Raw genomic sequence first — 18,349 nt, forward strand, 5'->3', positions numbered from 1 at the left:
GCTGGCTTGGGATTTATCTCTTAGGCTTTGATTAGCAATTACGAACCATGTGCCATTCTGGAAATGAGCAATTTTTGACAAAACTGACGGGCGCTAGGGACATTTCTCAGGATTTCCAAGAGAAAAATCACACTCAGAATAGATCTCTGTCGGAATAAAATCTAAATTCCTTCCCATGGCCTACAAGGTCCTTGGTGAGCTGGCCCTGCCCCTCCCCATCTCCCTCCTCTCCGGGCATACTGTGCCTCTTCCAGTTTGTCAGATATGTCAACATGCGCCCACTCTCTCTCGCCTCAGGGCCTTTGCACCTCCTTTGCCCCCTGGCAGGGATGCTCTTCCCCAGCCATCTGCCTGCTCGCTCCCTCGCTTCATGCAGGACTCACACAAATGTCACTTTGTCAGATGAATCTTCACTGGCCACCAGAAACACACACTCACTTTCTTAAGTCCGCCACTGAAACTGACCCTTTTATTCCGATTTTATTAATATCCCCAAGTCAAATTTTAAGTGATTTGATGAATTTATTTAAAGTCTTATTGGTGACATATGCATTTTTATTCAAAAGCGCAAGTGTAAATGCCATAAATCTATTTCTCTTTTTGTTTCTGTTTGTTTCTTGTTTTCGTTCCTTTTCCAAATGCCTCTCCTTTTGCCGTGCCTTCCAAAATTGAAAGTCGAGGAGTTTGTCTCTAAAGAGAGCTTTTGCGATCGTATGTTAAGTGATCCCACTGGCACACTGGAAGCCGAAGACTTCGAAGCCAATGTAAGTTGGATAAAAACTGGAGAATACCTGGCTCTGAATGTCAGAGCAGAGTGGCCCAGGGCCAGCCGGACACTGCCTCTTGAGCCCTGGGATTCACAGCTTCACTACACTGTTAGCACAGCCAAAGTGAGCTTTTCTTAAAGCAGGCCTAAGTGTAAATGACACACATTAAACCAAAGAGGGTCAGAAGAAAGCCAAGTATGGCACCACAAGGCCCTGCTTTCAGTAATATGAATAAAAAACCCTCAAGATTGATTTTGAAGGCAGCAAAGCTAAAAACAAATCATGTAAGCTACCTAGATACCTAGATATCAAGGCAAATCGTCCTTTGCAGAAACCCTATGTAAAAATGAAGTTGGGACTTCCCTGGTGGTGCAGTGGTTAAGAATCCATCTGCCCATGCAGGGGACACGGATTCGAGCCCTGGTCCCGGAAGATCCCACGTGCCGTGGAGCAACTAAGCCCGTGAGCCACAACTACTGAGCCCACAAGCCACAACTACTGAGCCCGCATGCCTAGAGCCCGTGCTCCACAACAAGAGAAGCCACCACAATGAGAAGCCCGCTATCACCCTAGACTTTGGTTATTCTGACAATTCAATCTCTTGGCTGCTTTGAGTTCCCTATACATGTCTGAACTGTTTGTAGGATACACACGTGCATCAAACACCTGCTGTGCAAACTCTCTTGGTTACAAAAACCAGAGACTCACCCAGGAGCAGTCACAGGGCATGGGAGAAGTCATCACTTGGGGGCCCAATACCCCTACCACGACCATGAGGATAGCTCTCCAGAGGCTGGGGAAGCAAACGGGATGAGCCTCCTAGGAGGGCACATGTGCTGGAGCGGGGTAGCACAGCCTGGTTGGGACGAGAACTTCGACCAGGCCCCGCCAGCGGGTCTGCTGTCTGGTGGACCATAGCAGGAACCATATCTTCCGGTGAACAAATCATGGAATCCAAAGGGGCTGGTGAGAGACCACTGGCCTGGGCAAGCAGGTCATCACTCCACCTCAAGGGAGGGATGGTCAACAATGAAGAACTTAGAGGCAGGGGTAGCCACACCAGAGCCTTAACCTCGGCCTGCCCTGAAGCACTGACTCATTCCCGTATGAAAAGATAAACTGAAGCCTATTAAAAATTTGAAGAGGGCGTCCCTGGTGGCGCAGTGTTTGGGAGTCCACCTGCCAATGCAGGGGACACGGGTTCGTGCCCCAGTCCAGGAAGATCCCACATGCCGCGGAGCAGCTGGGCCCGTGATCCATGGCCGCTGAGCCTGCGCGTCCGGAGCCTGTGCTCCGCAACGGGAGAGGCCACAACAGTGAGAGGCCCGCGTATCGCAAAAAAAAAAAAAAAAAGAAATTGGAAGTTTATTTGAGCCTGTGTGGATTCAAATCGGGCAGCACCAATCCGGAAGTGGTTAAGAGCCCTCCACCAACAGGAGCTGGGGAGAGACTTACAGGGAAAATGCAGAAGCAAAGCAAGGAAGTTATTGATTGGCCGTAGCTTAAAGCCTAGTTGGCTGCTTGTGACTGGCTGTCCTCGGGTTTTGACTTCCTAACCTTGAGGCATTTATGGCCTTAGGCTTTGGTTTGCTTACGCAGGGCACCACGGCCTTACAGCCTCTTCAGTCTGATGGCCTCCGTGTTTCATTAACTGAACACCAGCAATGCGGAAAGGAGCACGCAGAGGCTGGGAGTCAGACAAGGCAGACCTGAGACACCCCAGCTTTTCCCCAACCTAGAAAAACCAGCCAATCACAAGCTCCATTCTTGTATCTGCCCCAGGTCACATGCAGCTTCGGATCTGTGGTCTTCCACTTACGATAGAAGGCTTGTAAGTGAATGGCAGACTGCACATTATCAGATGCAGATCCACCACCATAACAACCTCGACCTGTAGGTGAGCAGGGCAACATGACAGACCCATGGTTCTCCTGGACAGCAAGTCAAACTTCACCTTCTACCAAAAGGGATCCAAAAGAAGAAACTCTTGTGAGGACCCACCTATGGGTCAGTCCTGGTTAGCAGCATAGACTTGGGATAGAATGATCAAATTTACAAAATAAAAAAGGAGCTTGCAATGTCATTACTTTGGAAGAATCTTTAAAGGTAGAATCACCCTCTACGAGAACGTGCTAGGTGTTACCCTGCTTTCCTGAAGACTGTTATCCTTCACAATGAATAAATAACCAACCACTGAGAGCTTGGCCATTCCTGGAACTCAAAAAGGCTGTTAAGCTCTTAAGGCATGGAAGCACTCTTACGTTCTAGAGCCATCTCTACATTTGGAAGACGAGGGTAATTTTATGCTCTCAAACAATTTCTTGGTATGCTACTATTTTAAAAAAATTCTTGAGGGAATTGGAGAATGAGAAGAGGGTGTGACTGTAACGACAGTCTTTGGAACAAATCTTGCTAGCCACCCTACTGTTCCCACTGCTTGTCTTTTTCGAATAACATGTTGCAATCTCCTCTGGCAGCTTAGAGAGTCAGAAAAGTGATCATTAACTAACTGTTAATTCCCATTTTCTGGCTATTTCATTCTGTGGTCCTTTTGCAGGTTGTGACCAGCTCCTATCAGTCAGTGTTCAGGACCATGCTCAGAGAAATGGCAGCTGGCAATGAACTGGAGGAGGATATTAACATTCCCCTGACTGGTCATCTGGAGAGTGAGACCAGAAGGAAACTGGGAATTCTGTAAGTGACTGGAGAGATGGAGCTATTGGTCAGTAGGTGCAGGTAGGCCAGTGGTAGCAGTGGGGAAAGTGTAAATTGGGTCATCAGAGAATAGAGTAAGGCCAGGGTTGGACAGGTCCCCTGAGTCAAAGGGCAGGCACAAGCCAGGCACAAGGACAAGGGTAAGATTAGGAGTCATGGGGACAGGATGGTCCAGCTGCGTGCCAAAACTCAAGAGCAAAGAAATCTATGAGCAGGGGATGTGCAGGACAGGATCAAAGATGGGCAGTGACAGACGCTGGAAATCCAGGGCATGAGAAGTCTTGAAGGGACCGTGAATTGTACGCAAGTCTGGGAAGCGAGGCTCAGACCCCTGGGCCTTTGAAGTGAGGGGACAATGGAGGATCAAGCTCATGCTCCCTGAGGGGAAAAAGCCCTGAGCCTCACTGCCCTGGGATTCATGGCAAGAGCCCCTGTTGGGAATGGGGAATGATAAGTTTATTGCAGACTGCTGCTGGCACCAAATCTTTCTAGTTGGCATAACTCCAGGTCTCAAAATGTTCCAGAACCCCATAGATAGACTATCTGGATAGACTGGGGTACGTGGAAGCCTGGACTTTCACTATTCCAGCTGTCAGAAACCTTAGTGAACAAGGTACATGGTCAGACATCGAGGGGGTCTATGGCAGACTCTCCAGCAGTGGCACCAAGGAAGAGGCTGTGAGGATGGGGTGCCCTGCATAAGCTCCTTGGTGAATGGAGGCTCTCACAAAAATCAGGGAGAGATTGACTGCCAGCAACTTCTGCTCTGGGCTCAGCAGAGTCCGAGGGCCAGAGACCCCTAAGGCTTCTCTAGGAAAAGGGAGGGCAAAATACACAATGCAAAACACAAAGAACATCCAAGCTTTCAGATCCTTATACAGCAGCAAAAAACAAATCCCAAATAACACCCCTGTAAGTTACCCTCTCTCACATGTTACATTTTCTCCCCTTCTTTCCCATTTAAGCCTATAATGGAGGCTCATTCTAACCTAAATGCACTCAATGAATATTTCATGAGCACCTCCTGCCTGCCGGTCTGTACAGTAGTGTGTAACCCAGTCTCTACCATTGAGGAGCTATAGCTACTAAGGATTCCACTAGCTTGCAAAGTTGGGCAAAGAGCTAAGGGAGGAAACTTCCCCAAAGGGCCCTGGATGCCTCTGGCTGGATCCCCTCACTGGAATTTAACTCTCGTATGTGCATGTGGCATCGTGTTCTCAGCCGGCCGGACAAGCCTCACCCCACCCCCTCCCCGGTCCTTACTCTTTCACAGGTGATGGTGGGCAAGGTAACTGCTTCAATTCCATTCAAAGTGCTTGCAAATAAATAACACTTGGTACAAATGGGCCACGAAGAGCTCATTCTCCAGTTCCGCAATTGCTCCTAAAGTACAAAGAGCAAACCTCTATTTTCCCCCAGACAAAACAGTCCAGCCCTTTCCAGCAAAGGGTGTGTGCTTCCTAAGGTTGCTTGGGGTTAAATTATTATGCTCTCTTCAAGGATTCTGAACTGAGAACTTAAAATCTGTCTTGTCAAAGGCCTTCTCTGATCCAATTAAGCCTGGGAAGCTCACTCCTTCTGGCAGATTCCCTTCCAAAAGGGCTCTGATCTGAGAACCAGGAAAGGCAGCTGCCTCTGGAGACCACCCTTATTTGGAAGTAAAACAGTCCAAGCCACTTTAATGTCAGGATGACTCCCTTTGTATATTGACATGAGAGGGGGGTTGAGGGCTTGATCATTTTGAAGAGCTGTGCCTTAATGTGGCTTTCATGATAAGTCATTTTTGAGTGAGTTTATTTGAAATTTTCCTACTAAATGCAAAGGGGTTTCAGGTGGCTCTGTCCAGTTCGCAGACAATGCTGTTTCTCTAAGCTATTTCCAAATAGCCTTCGCTGAAATAGGCACAAGCCGCAGAGAAAGCAAGCTGCACGAGCTTAACTCACAGAACCAGCCGTGCATTTGGACCTCCCAGCCCTGGCCTCGCTCCCAGGAGGACCCCCACTGAATTCATTTTGAAAGGTCTGGGGGTCAGCCCAGGTGCCCAAGTTGAAGGCCAGTTAGAGGCCAGGAGGGACGCACAGCACCATGTGCTGGCCCTTTATTCCTGAGTACAGACTGGAAGAAAGCTGGGTCCAAAAGCAGCCCTCCACCTATGAAAAGGCTGAGCAGGCCCTAGCACTGTCTACTGTGCAGCATGACATGGAAACATGAATTTAGTCTCAGCTTCTAAAGATGAGTCACATTCCTTTTAAGGCTGAAGAAAAATTTTGGAAAACATAAGGAAACAATCCTCTGGATTATGAAGAAACGTGAAAGTAAGAACCCTCTCCCACCTTCCACCCCCGTTGCCCGGCTCTCCTGGGTGCGTCTCGCTGTCTCCCACCTTCTGCCGTGTCCGTAACAGAGGGACAAATGCTTGTTTCCTCACCTGAGCATCTACTGGGCTAGTACGGTCTCAGCTGCTGGGGATAAAATACAGAGCAAACCAGACACAGGATAAACCTCGAGGGGTTCATCCTTTGATTGTGCTGGGGGCGAGAGGGAGGGCAGGAGGTGAAGACAGCCAAGAAATCAGGGAATTTGCACATAAAACGGTTAATGGTACAGTCGGAAGGGGATACTATGGAACCACACAAGAAGGGATCTGACCTAGATTTGCGGGTGGGGGGTGGGGGGAGGGGGGTGTCCAAGAAGTCATTAACACAAAGTTTAAGAAAGAGCCCCTTTACCAGATACTGAAGGCATTTGAGGTCCAGCTGTTAAGATATGCCAATCATGGAGGTTGCCAGTTTTTTGGGTCTACTCAAAAAAAGTTTGAGCCAAGAGCCTAAGCCATCAGGCTACTTAATTCAGAAACTCAAAACCACCATAAGGAACATCTTTCAGACGACCAGATCCAACTAACGTAGAAATGGCAGCAATACCCACGGCAGACACACCTAATCAATCATGGTGCTTTTTCTTGCTGAGCCAGGACACAGCCCCAGATTCCCTCTCAAGGAAGAGCTCCTGTCCCCATACCAGTGTAGGCCCCTGACCTAACTCCTATGGAATAACTGCTGCAGGCCAGTTATCGGATTCAAATTAATCTTCAAAACCATGTGAAGCTGGGTAAAGAAACTTAGGCCAAGAGAATAAGTGACTTCCCTGAGATCACCCAGCCATTGTGTGGGCGTGAACCACTCAGGCCCAAGACCCCTCAGGTCAGACCCAGGGCTCATCCCCATGACATGTTCAATAAGCAACAAACAGCAAGCGTGTCTGGGGAAGTAAAGGGCCTTCTAAGCCTGAGTCTCATGTCCCCATTGGAGTTAGAAGGCAGGCAGAAGAAGGAATTATCACCTTCAGTTTCTAGAGCGGGCAGGCCTACCTCCCACCAAGACTCACACAATGGGGTACCCCCAAACAAGGAGGGGGTTTCAGATGTTCAACAGCCAGAAACACAACAAATGCCTGTTATTATGTTATTTCTGTTCCCTTTGGGCCAAAGACACCTGTGTCTTTTCATTCCTTGGCAAGGCACACAGTAGGCACTCAATAAGTGTTTTTTTAAATGGATGCAGGTATGCATGAACTTTTGCTCCTTTGGGGAAATGAAGGCCTTTCAGGATATTCTACATCACATGCCCCGGGTAGGACTTCTAACTGCAGAGTGAAATTTGACATGACCGGATTCCCCATTTGTGCCTGCCCCACTCCCTGCTCCTCTGAACACCTGAGGCCTACAAGGTTTGAGCTTTTAATGCAGAAAAGCAACACATTTCTAATTGATAAGAGGCATCCCCTCCGTGTTCAGGTTGTAGCCAGTCCCAAAGAAATCCCGCAGCCTCCTCTGAGATACAAACTCATTTACTTCCAGGATCCAGACCACTATCTGACACCCCAGGCACACAGCCCCACGTCTCTGAACTCTCCGACTTCCAAGCCAAAGCTGGGCCAAGGCTGGCGTCGCAGGCACATGACCTGCAGGCACACAGGTCCTCACACTTAAGGCCCTGCGCTTGCTTTTAAATGCTCTGCTGTCACTGTCTTGAAATCCTTAACAATTTTAGAACAAGGATCCCTGCATTTTCATTTTGCACGGAGACCCTCAGATTCGGTAGCCTCTCCTATTCAGAGACAGCTCGCCTGGTGAAAAGAAGTGGGCAGCTCGTGTCATGAGCTCATGAGCCATCAGAATCCAAAGCTCCCCGTGTGGAGGGCACAGGTCTGTTGCCCTTCTATGGGGCAGCGGGCTCCATGCAGCATCATTTCAGAGTAACCTGATGGGTCTCTGCAGGCAGCATGATCCCACTTTAAGAAAACTGAGGCTCAGAAAGGCAGCCTAAAGCCTCCCCGCTAATAAAGACAGAACTGGATAAACAGCACAAACCAGAAAATCCATGATTTTAGCATTCTGACAGGAGAAAAACATAAGCACGTCCATGTCCTCTTTTATCATTACAGTTCAGAAATGCTTTATATTAATTTCTAATTGATACTCAGAAACAGCAGCTGGGCTCACATCTGCTTTTTCCCCTGGACAAATCATTTCTACTCTGGAAGCAAGCACTGGAGGAGGACTCCTCGGAGGGAGACTGAGGCCCGCTTCCAAGCTTCCCACAAAGGTCTTTTATTGACTCTGCCCCCGCCCACCTCTCTCTCACTTTCCTGAGGAAAAGCTCCCCCTGTGAGCTCTAATGAGCGGCCCCTTTAGTTCCTCAGGTGCGCACAGGTGTGGTTCTCCTTCCCCACCCCCACCTCTCCATCCTCACTGACACCACCTCAGACACCCTCGTCTCCCTAGTGTCCCTGACTCCTGTCCTCTCCTTTCTCAGTCGTTTCTCCATATTGTTTCCAGCAAAATCTTTTAAAAACTCTTCACTGGCCCTCCATTGCCTCCAGGAAAATCCCACATTCCCCATGTGGCTTAGAAGGCCCTCACTTTTTCCTCTCCAGGCACACTGGCTTTTTGGTTATTCATCAGGGCCAGGTATCCCTGCCACAGGGCCTTTGGACGTGCTGTCCTCTGCCTAGAGCACTCTTCATTCCAATATCCTTGTAATTTACTCCCTCACTTTATTCAGGTCTCTGCTTAAATGTTACCTTCTCAGAAACAGTCTCCTTGGCTACCCTTTACAAACCAGTGCACACGCACGCACGCGCACACACACACACACACACACACACACTCACATCATTTTCCAACCTTCTCACCTGCTTAATGTTTCTTCAGGGTACTCCTAGCCACTGGCACGTGAAGTTTTTATCTGTTCACTTGTTTAACACCACCTCCCCTACTAGAACAGGCAGCAAGGAATGTGGCATCCCCGATACCTAGGACAGTTTCTGGCACACGAGTACACAACAGATATTTACTGAGTGAGTGAATAAAGAAATGCTCTAGCCCTGCCTGCCTCTCGTGAGTCGCCTATCATCACTAAGCCAGTCCCAGACTAGCCTTCAACCATGTCATGCTTACGCTAGGAATTCTGCCTGGCATACTAGAGAAAACTTCCACCAGGAGTGTCCTCGTCCACCAGGAGTGTCCTCGACCGCCAGGCCTGGATACGGTCCCTGTGAGCCCTCGTGGCACCCTCTGTGTTGGTTCGCAACCCCGGGGTCCCCCGGGTGAAATTCGAAATTAGCCCCCGTAAGCAGGGGGCAAGGAGAGACCGAAGAAAGAGGCAGCCCGCTCCAGATTGGTAGGTGGCAGGTTTAATAAGAAAGAGAATTTAACATTCGACGCTTGTCTTGGACGGCGCAAGACTTACAGATTTCCACCCCCGCCCACGAGAGCCTTAAAGTTTAGATGGAGGCCTTACCTGGCTTCAGGCACGTATCCCTCCAGATGGGCTCAACAGCACACTGCTCGCAAAGCTGCGTCCTTGAAAAGGGCTCGCACTGTGGGAACCATGGGCAGAACGTACATTCCAAGGACGGGGAGGGGGTGGGGAGCCTTCCATTGCCCCGGCCAGCTCGCTGGTCGAGAGGCGGTCACGTTCTCTCCGAGACCTCCTCCAACACTGCCTTGGCCCCAGCGGTGGGACAACCAACCTCTCTTAACTGACCTCCCCCAAACCTAGCTGCCGAGGGAACCGAGCCCTCTTCCGGGGAAGAGCATCCTGGCTGATACCGACCGCGCCGGAAGCTCCTCCTACCGCTGCGCCCCTTGGTGGTCGGACACCTGCCAAGGGTCCCTGGGAGTGGGGATTGTTCCCCGGTGGTCCTTACGGGTTTACTCCCCACATTCAATTGTTATAAAAATGGACCAAAATGAAGATAAAAAGAAACTTGCTGTTGCTGTGAAAACTAAGTGCAATGCTTTTAAGATGACTTAATAAGAAAATAGCTTTAAAAAAACTGCTTTGAACAAGATGTGGACCAAACATACACAGAAGATTGGGGCATATACAGAAATTTTTTTGAAGTCTACAATTCTGCACTCAGACTATGTAGAAATTGCCAAAACTGAAAGTTACAGATAATAAATTATGAATGGGGTTTAAGCAAAAATGACCACAGAGCCCTGCACTTAAACATGATGTGTTGGGGCTTCCCTGGTGGCGCAGTTGTTGAGAGTCCGCCTGCATCGCGGAGCGGCTGGGCCCGTGAGCCATGGCCGCTGAGCCTGCGTGTCGGAGCCTGTGCTCCACAACCAGAGAGGCCACAGCAGTGAGAGGCCCGCGTACCGCAAAAAAAAAAAAAAAAAAGATGTGTTAGTACACATTTCTGTTTTAAGTTAAAACAAGCATGTTTAAGGCATGTTTCCCTTTTTTTAATGACTCCCCACTTTAGTCTATTTTTTTTCCCATTAACAGAATCAGCAGCCACACTTGTTACTGGCATGTGGCTGGTGTGTCACCCCTCACATCCCCAAGCCTGGACCGGGTGGTCTTCACCGTGGTGTCTGGCATCTGTCACTAAGCTGGCACATCATAGGTCCCTAATAAATGTCTGCTGAATGAATGAATGAAAAAAAATGAGAGAGCTTGGGGGAATATGGCCAATATCCCAAATCCTCAAGCTCTCTTTGGTGCCCTGAGAGAAACAGATCTAAGTTTTCTTTCTCTTTTCTACCAAAGACTTATTTAACCAAAGGGCTACAGAGACTACTTTCACATTCCACGTATGTAATCTACCACCACAAGATGAGTCTGAGAAAGTAGTCAAACAATCTCGTCGTCTTGTTCGCCGTAAGAAGACGTTAGAAATACACACAGGCTGGATAAAGAGCAAGATTAAAGTAAGTGTGGCAGTTGGCGTTTGCACTTTGCACAGGGCTTTTTTTTTTTTTTTTTTTTTGGCCCAAGTAAGACATATACACACACCATCAGGGAGCTGTCAGGACCAATACACAACATGAATACAAACAAGAAAAATATGTCCCATGTATAGAGGCACACCTCAGTGTATGGGTTATCACAGACTGACTAGGACTTGTACTAGGGGTCGTTGAGCCTCTTCTCCTTGTAGGGCCTACGTTAAGCAATTGGGTGGGGTTGGGAGTAGAGGAAAGGAAATATATAAATATATAGGTCCCTCCCCTAACAAATTTAAAATCTATATCGAAAAGCAATCACATAGGGACTTCCCTGGTGGTGCAGTGGTTAAGAATCTGCCTGCCAATGCAGGGGTCACAGCTTTGAGCCCTGGTCCAGGAAGATCCCGCATGCTGCGGAGCAACTAAGCCTGTGCGCCTGTGTGCCACAACTACTGAAGCCCACGTGCCTAGAGCCCCATTCCCCACCCTGTCCTGCCCTGGAGCTTTTGTTCCTGGAGCATCTGTCTCCTAACCAATTTTAAATGTCCTTCCTGCAGCCAGGGGGAAGGTTCTCCCCAAGATCTCTAAGCAAAGGATCCTGCCTAACCCACCATTCACGTAGGCTGCCCAAAAGGCCCATGAGGAGTGGGACATTTGGTTGTTTTTTGTTTTTACAAATGGGCGATAAATTCCAAGTAGTTTGCTGAGTCAGGTAGCACTGTTTATAAGTGTGTGCTGGTGTTCAGGCAAAATCCAGCCTAGCCAGCATCTCTGCAGCAGTCAGGGAGAGATCACAGACAGACAGGAGCCAGGGACAGCTCAGGGGCAGACAGAGAGACAGCAGTAGGGAGAACTTACAGACAGATGGCAGCTGTCTCATAGCTCAGGGTCCTGCCTATAAGGCACTGTTTTCCCTCTAGTAGAACTGAAGGAAGGCCAGAGATGTAGGCTCTGCTCTATTAACTTTTAGCTCTTAACCTCATACTTTGTCCCCAAGCCAATAGTGATGAGATTTGGGCTTTTAGATGTGCTATTTATGATATATTTCCCAGTGAGAGAAAATGTGACAATTCTACCTCTGTGTCAGATTTTTCTTTGCCCACGGGGTCCTTATCATTAGGAAAATGTCATTCCATGCCAAGTGAATTTGACAAGAAGGAAGCATCTTGAGAAATTCTAGCTTTCAGGTGGCTTTTGAAAATAAGACGTAAAATACAAAATCCTCTCCCATGAACATTATCTAGAAGCTTCTTACAAGCTATCGATAAGGAAGAAACCAACCACGGATGTCCTTATAAAGCACTTTTTTTTAGGTTTAAAAAAAAAAAGAGAGAGAGAGCAGTGATTTGCAGAGTAAATGTGCCAGGTGGCTGGGAGCTTAATGGCTAGAGGCAGTGTGTTTCCATGGGTGCGGGGGGGTGGGGGGGTGGGGAAGGAGTGGGAGGCAGACTGTGGGAGTCTGGCTCCCCTCTCACTGGATAGCCTTGTGTAAGTCAGGTAGCCTCTCTTAAACAGGGATTAATGACAGTGTCTCCTCCATTGGGTCACTGTGTCATGGAAGTAAAGTGCTGAGCGCAGTGCTGGGTAGGGACAAGAGTCAGTTCCAGGATCATCATCATCACCTCACAGAGAGATTCCTGGGCATTTAAAGGCCACACCCTGCAGAGCCCATAGCAGCTCCTCAACCAGCTGCCCCTCTTTCTTTCATTGTCTCAGATTTTGGCATCCTGTTGTGAGCTCTCTTGAACAAAGGATTCTTCAACTGTTAAAAATAAGAGCTCTAGGGCTTCCCTGGTGGCGCAGTGGTTGAGAGTCCGCCTGCAGATGCAGGGAACGCGGGTTCGTGCCCCGGTCCGGGAAGACCCCACATGCCGCGGAGCAGCTGGGCCCATGAGCCATGGCCGCTGAGCCTGCGCATCCGGAGCCTGTGCTCCGCAACGGGAGAGGCCACAACAGTGAGAGGCCCGCGTACCGCAAAAACAAAACAAAACAAAAAGCTAAATAAGAGCTCTAAAACCACTGACCTGACATCTAGTTAGAGTAACACGGGGCACAAGATGACTTCAAAAGGCGTCCTGCTACAAACACCTGGGAAACTTAGACAAAACGTAAAAAGCATCCTTTGAAACGCAGAGTGTATAAGAAAGTGCGGGAGGTAATACCAGAAATAGAAACTGGAAAACGAGAAGAGTGAGAGCGAGAAGAGTGTGGGTGAGGTGGGTGTGTCCTGGTGGAGGGAGGGGTGGGAAGCAGGAGAACTGTCCTGATAACCCAAGGGCTTGGGTTTTAATGCCTGATGGGGACACGAGGGCGTCGGAGGACAGGCATCCTTCTCAAGCACAAGTGAAACAGCTACAATAAGTGACGACACACTCGGCCACACAACAAGTCACAGAAAACACTAAAGAGCTGATACCACATAGACTCTGCTCTCTTAACCCTGTGGATTTTAATTGGTAATAATAATAACGTAGCCAAAAGCAACTTGTACATGCGCAAATCTTAAAACACTCTTGTGAATAACCTGTGTGTCAAAGAAGAAATCATATCGAAAATTGGAAAGGAGTCAGAATGAAATGAAAGGTAAGTATCTACACTCGGAAGAAAGAGCAAAAACAGTATTTTGAGAGAAATGTTATAGCTTTAAATGCTTATATTAAAGACGAGGAGAAAGAGGATTGTGAAGGAGAAAGATGGAAATCGATGAGCTCAATGTTCAATTCAAGGAAATAGAAGAAAAATAGACTAATACAGAAAACCCACAGAAAGAAGACGTGTGTAGAAAATAATGATAGGAACAGAAATTGATACACTAGAAAGCAAAGGAATAGAATAAGCAAACCAAAAGGCTGGCTAGTAAAACAGGCAAATCTCCAGGCAAGGTTGATCCAGAAAAACAAAACAGAAAAGGTATAAATACTATCAAGAATGAAGACAAAGACATGACTAAGAGACAGTAGAGGTTTTTTTAAAACATTATATCGGGACGTCCCTGGTGGCGCAGTGGTTAAGAATCCACCTACCAATGCAGGGGACACGGGTTCGAGCCCTGGCCCGGGAAGATCCCACATGCCGCGGAGCAACTAAGCCCGTGCGCCACAACTACTGAGCCCGCGCTCTAGAGCCCGCGAGCCACAACTACTGAGCCCACGTGCCGCAGCTACTGAAGCCCGCGCGCCTAGAGCCTGTGCTCCACAGCAAGATAAGCCACCGCGGTGAGAAGCCTGCGCACCACAACGAAGAGTAGGCCCCGCTCGCGGCAACTAGAGAAAGCCTACGCGCAGCAACAAAGACCCAACACAGCCAAAAATAAATAATGAATAAATAAATTTTAAAAAATAAAATAAAATCTGCACACACACATGCACAGAGAGATCCATCTCAGCCTGCTTGTCACATAGACAGGTAAACCGAGGCCGTGAGAAGATTCCCACCTGGAATCCCCAGCAAGTTGGTGGTGGTTATGGGTGGGGGAGTGATGGGTGGGTGGCATATGGGAATCAGAGAGTAAGTAGACTGATCTCAAGCCTTCTAGCGACAGCACCATGCTCTGATTAGGGACAATCCACCCCTGCGAACTTTTCACAGGCTTATCCCTTCTTCCTAGGTACATCAAGGTGATGGAAAAATCATTCTCTACCCCAGTGAGATTGTCTTCCAAATTCTCTTTCCTGATGGATCAGGCCAGATATAGTATCCACTGGAGCACGGGGACACATATGATGTCTGAAAAGTCTGTGATTCGGGGCCGGGGCATGGGTTTTACTGGGGCCTGTGTCCTCCGCAGGGCTCTGACCTCTCCAGGGAACCCCTAGAGACTACTTGTGCCTTAACCATCTCCCAGTTATCCATCAGGACACCTGGCTATGCTCATCCTCAGTATAAAAGAGGGAAAGTTCACATACATCATTCTGGAAGACAGTGAAAATATGTGTGTCCGGGCCCTTATCAACAACTCTGGCCATGCCACCTTCTATGATGAAAATGGAAACATCTGGTAAGCTTGGGTCATGAGTCTCAAACACCCCTCCCCAAGGAGAAGCTGTGTGATTAAGGTTTTGATTCCCAGTCTGCACAGCTGTCCTCTCTCTAGGTAAGCCTCTCTTTCTGTCTCTCATGAATTATGAATTCATTCATCCGACTCACACATGGGGAGATGGGTATCATGATGGGCCAGTAAGACAGGTCCCTGACCTCAGATGGCACACTATCCTTTTTGCACCATTGCTTCCCCGCCAGGAAATAGCAATCATGGACTCAAAGCTGGAGTAAGGTGGGACCCTTTTGGTTTCAGCTCTCTATATCATTTAAGACTCAAACTTCATGAGAATTACCTTAGAAAGAGCCAGTGACCCTCTGTTCCAGGTGCCTCAAAGAGGAGGGTATGGTGAGTGCTTTGGAGGGGCGTGTATTGTATTTTAAAAACATAACTTCTAAACATTTCATTGTAACTAACTTAGTTGTTTTCTGGTAATGGTGGGAAACCTCATCTTACCAATTTGAGGTAATAATTCAGTCGCTTCAGAATTTTTCTCCACCTCTTTGGTGTAAGAACTTTGTCTTTTCAGGATTTCTCCCTTGCCTTCTGCTCTAATTGGTCATGGATTGGGAAATGCATCTTGTCTTGAGCCAACTTTATACTTCTTGATAGTCAAAGCCGATTTTTTTTAAATTCCAAAAAAAGATTTTCATTCTCCGGGTCTTGGTTTTCAAGAATATTTTCTCTGCTATGAGGTTTCTCAACACCATTTCCTAGTTGACTACTTTGTTCTCAGGGGTATCTGCCCTTCCTGGAGGGCACGTTGTATAGAAATTGATGTCTGAAATACTACAAAGCTACAGTAATCGAAACAGTGTGGTTTGGGCACAAAAACAGACATATGGATCAATGGAACAGAATAGAGAGCCCAGAAATAAACCCACACACCTATGGACAATTAATCTTCAACAAAGGAGGCAAGAATATACAGTGGAGAAAAGACAGTCTCTTCAGCAAGTGGTGTTGGGAAAGCTGGACAGCCTCATGTAAATCAATGAAGTTAGAACACACCCTCACACCATACACAAAAATAAACTCAAAATGGCTTAAAGACCTATATATAAGACATGACACCACAAAACTCCTAGAAGAGAACATAGGCAAAACATTCTCTGACATAAATCATAGCAATATTTTCTTAGATCAGTCTCCCAAGGCAAAAGAAATAAAAGCCAAAATAAACAAATGGGACCTAATCAAACTTATAAGCCTCTGCACAGCAAAGGAAACCATAAACAAAATGAAATGACAGCCTACAGACTGGGAGAAAATACTTGCAAATGATGCAACCGACAAGGGCTTAATATCTAAAATATACAAACAGCTCATACAACTCAATATCAAAAAAATAAACAATCCAATCAAAAGGAGAATACCTAAATAGACATTTCTCCAAAGATGACAATACAGATGGCCAAGAAGCACATGAAAAGCTGCCCAACATCACTAATTATTAGAGAAATGCAAATCAAAACTACAGTGAGGTATCACCTCACACCAGTCAGAATGGCCATCATTAAAAAATCTACAAACAGTAAATGCTGGAGAGGGTGTGGAGAAAAGGGAACCCTCCTGCACTGTTGGTGGGAATGTACACTGGTGCAGCCACTATGGAGAACAGTATGGAGGTTCCTTAAGAAACTAAAAACAGAGCTACCATATGACTCAGCAATCCTGCTCCTGGGCATATATCCGGAAAAGACGAAAACTCTAATCCGAAAAGAAATATGTACCCCAATGTTCATAGCAGCACTGTTTACAATAGCCAAGACATGGAAGCAAACCAAGTGCCCATCAACAGATGAATAGATAAAGAAGATGTGTCATATTTATACAGTGGAATATTACTCAGACATAGAAAAGAATGAAGTAATTCCATCTGCAGCAACATGGATGGACGTAGAGATTATCATACCAAGTGAAGTAAGTCAGAGAAAGACAAATATTATATGATATCACTTATAAATGGAATCTAAAAAATAATACAAATGAATTCATTTACAAGACAGAAACAGACCAAAAAAACAAACCTATGGTCACCAAAGGGGAAAGGGTAGGGGGAGGGACAAATTAGGAGTACTGTATTAACAGATACACACTACTATATATAAAATAGATAAACAACAAGGATTTACCGTATAGCCCAAGGAACTATATTCAATATCTTGTAATAACCTATGATGGAAAAGAATCTGAAAACACATATATAAAACGGAATCACTTTGCTATACACCTGAAACTAACGCAATATTGTAAATCAACTCTACGTCAATGAAAAAAAAAACTTTTAAAGAAGGAAATTGATGTCTAAAAAGGGGGAAGAAGGTACTAGATACAAGAAACATCTGGGAGTGGGGACCAGAAACTCAGTCAATATTATCTCCAATAGCATCTGCTACATACAGTAGGGCCTCTTCTCCCTAACAACACTTAAATTTTATGGTCACAAGAGACCTAGGGAAAATCTACTTTCACCTTCTTGTTGAGGAAATTTAGGTGCAGAGGAAGTGATGAGTCGTTCGCCCCAGGCCATACATAAAATCACAGGCGAGCAGTTTTATGGAATTTTGACTCAGCCTGAAGTAAAGCATTCTTTTAAATTATCAAATAAAGTTTGCAAGACAAACAACATCTTATCCCAGCGCATCAAAACCCAAGGGGAACGACGGTGCTCAGAGCTGGGGAATGGCTGCCCCCCCCCCACCGCCCGCCTTGAGATTCTGATTCTGTAGGTCTGGGGTGGGGCCTGGATATCTGCATTCTTTAAAAGCTTCCCAGGGGACTGTAGGGGTTGGCTGCTGCTGGAGCCCAGGCCGGTGTGCCCACCCCTCTCCCAGGGCTGTGGCACCCACTCGGGGCTGTAAGATAAAGACAGGGGACTCCGAAGCAATACATCCCGTCCCCTCCAGGGGGGCGGCTGCTGTGTGACACCACAGACGGCTCCTGGGACTCCAGGAAAGCCTCAGCTCCATGAGGAAGTGGGCCCAGAGGTCCTGTCCTGGGGGAGAGCAGTGACCAGTGGTCCAAGCTCTCTTCCTCTGGGCAGCCCAGCTTCCAGGCCCAGGCACTCGCCTCGTGGTCCCCTCCTGGCCCAGGAGCCCCTCACTTCTCATCTCCCGTCTCTTTCCTTGGGACCTGCACACCTCTTGCCTTGGAAGTTTTCCGGAGACTGTGTTGACCACTTCACAGCTCCTGATTCTCCAGAGTGGGAGACATACCTCCCTTTCTAACCCTGGACTCCTCCCTCACGGGGAAACTGGGCCGCTTACAACCCAGAGGCTGTGGAATGTTGAAAGAGAATCGGTTCTGCTCAGAGTGGGCCGCGAACATCTTAGCAAGGGGCCAGGGCAGCATTCTACCCCCAGGGCCACAGGCCAGGGCCCGGGCCCCTGAGGGCCTCCGCTCTCACCCGCCGCCCATCAGGGGGCCCCATGGCAGGAGAGCCTCCACAGACGAGTCACCATTGCTTTTTCTTGCCCTTCCTTCTTGCTGCTGGCCGCGCAGACTGAGTGGGAGAAGAGAAGCGCTCCCACCCCGACTACCCCGGCAGGGCTCGGCCGCTCTGCGCACAGGCCGGGAGGCCCC

At 47.7% G+C, this 18,349-nt stretch overlaps 1 protein-coding gene across 1 annotated transcript in view; it reads left to right on the top strand.

Annotated features, from left to right (window-relative positions):
* Positions 1–18,349, top strand: part of ERICH6B (glutamate rich 6B) — a 42,442-nt gene that overhangs the window by 20,021 nt on the left and 4,072 nt on the right. The window contains exons 4-9 of the mRNA XM_007466473.1: positions 681–764; positions 3,325–3,461; positions 5,736–5,797; positions 10,547–10,707; positions 14,333–14,418; positions 14,570–14,722. Of these exons, the coding sequence (XP_007466535.1) occupies positions 681–764; positions 3,325–3,461; positions 5,736–5,797; positions 10,547–10,707; positions 14,333–14,418; positions 14,570–14,722 (683 nt within the window). The remainder of the gene's footprint in view (positions 1–680; positions 765–3,324; positions 3,462–5,735; positions 5,798–10,546; positions 10,708–14,332; positions 14,419–14,569; positions 14,723–18,349) is intronic.

The sequence above is a fragment of the Lipotes vexillifer genome, unplaced genomic scaffold (assembly GCF_000442215.2).
Source record: "Lipotes vexillifer unplaced genomic scaffold, Lipotes_vexillifer_v1.1 scaffold384, whole genome shotgun sequence".
Classification (NCBI taxonomy): Eukaryota; Metazoa; Chordata; class Mammalia; order Artiodactyla; family Lipotidae; genus Lipotes; species Lipotes vexillifer.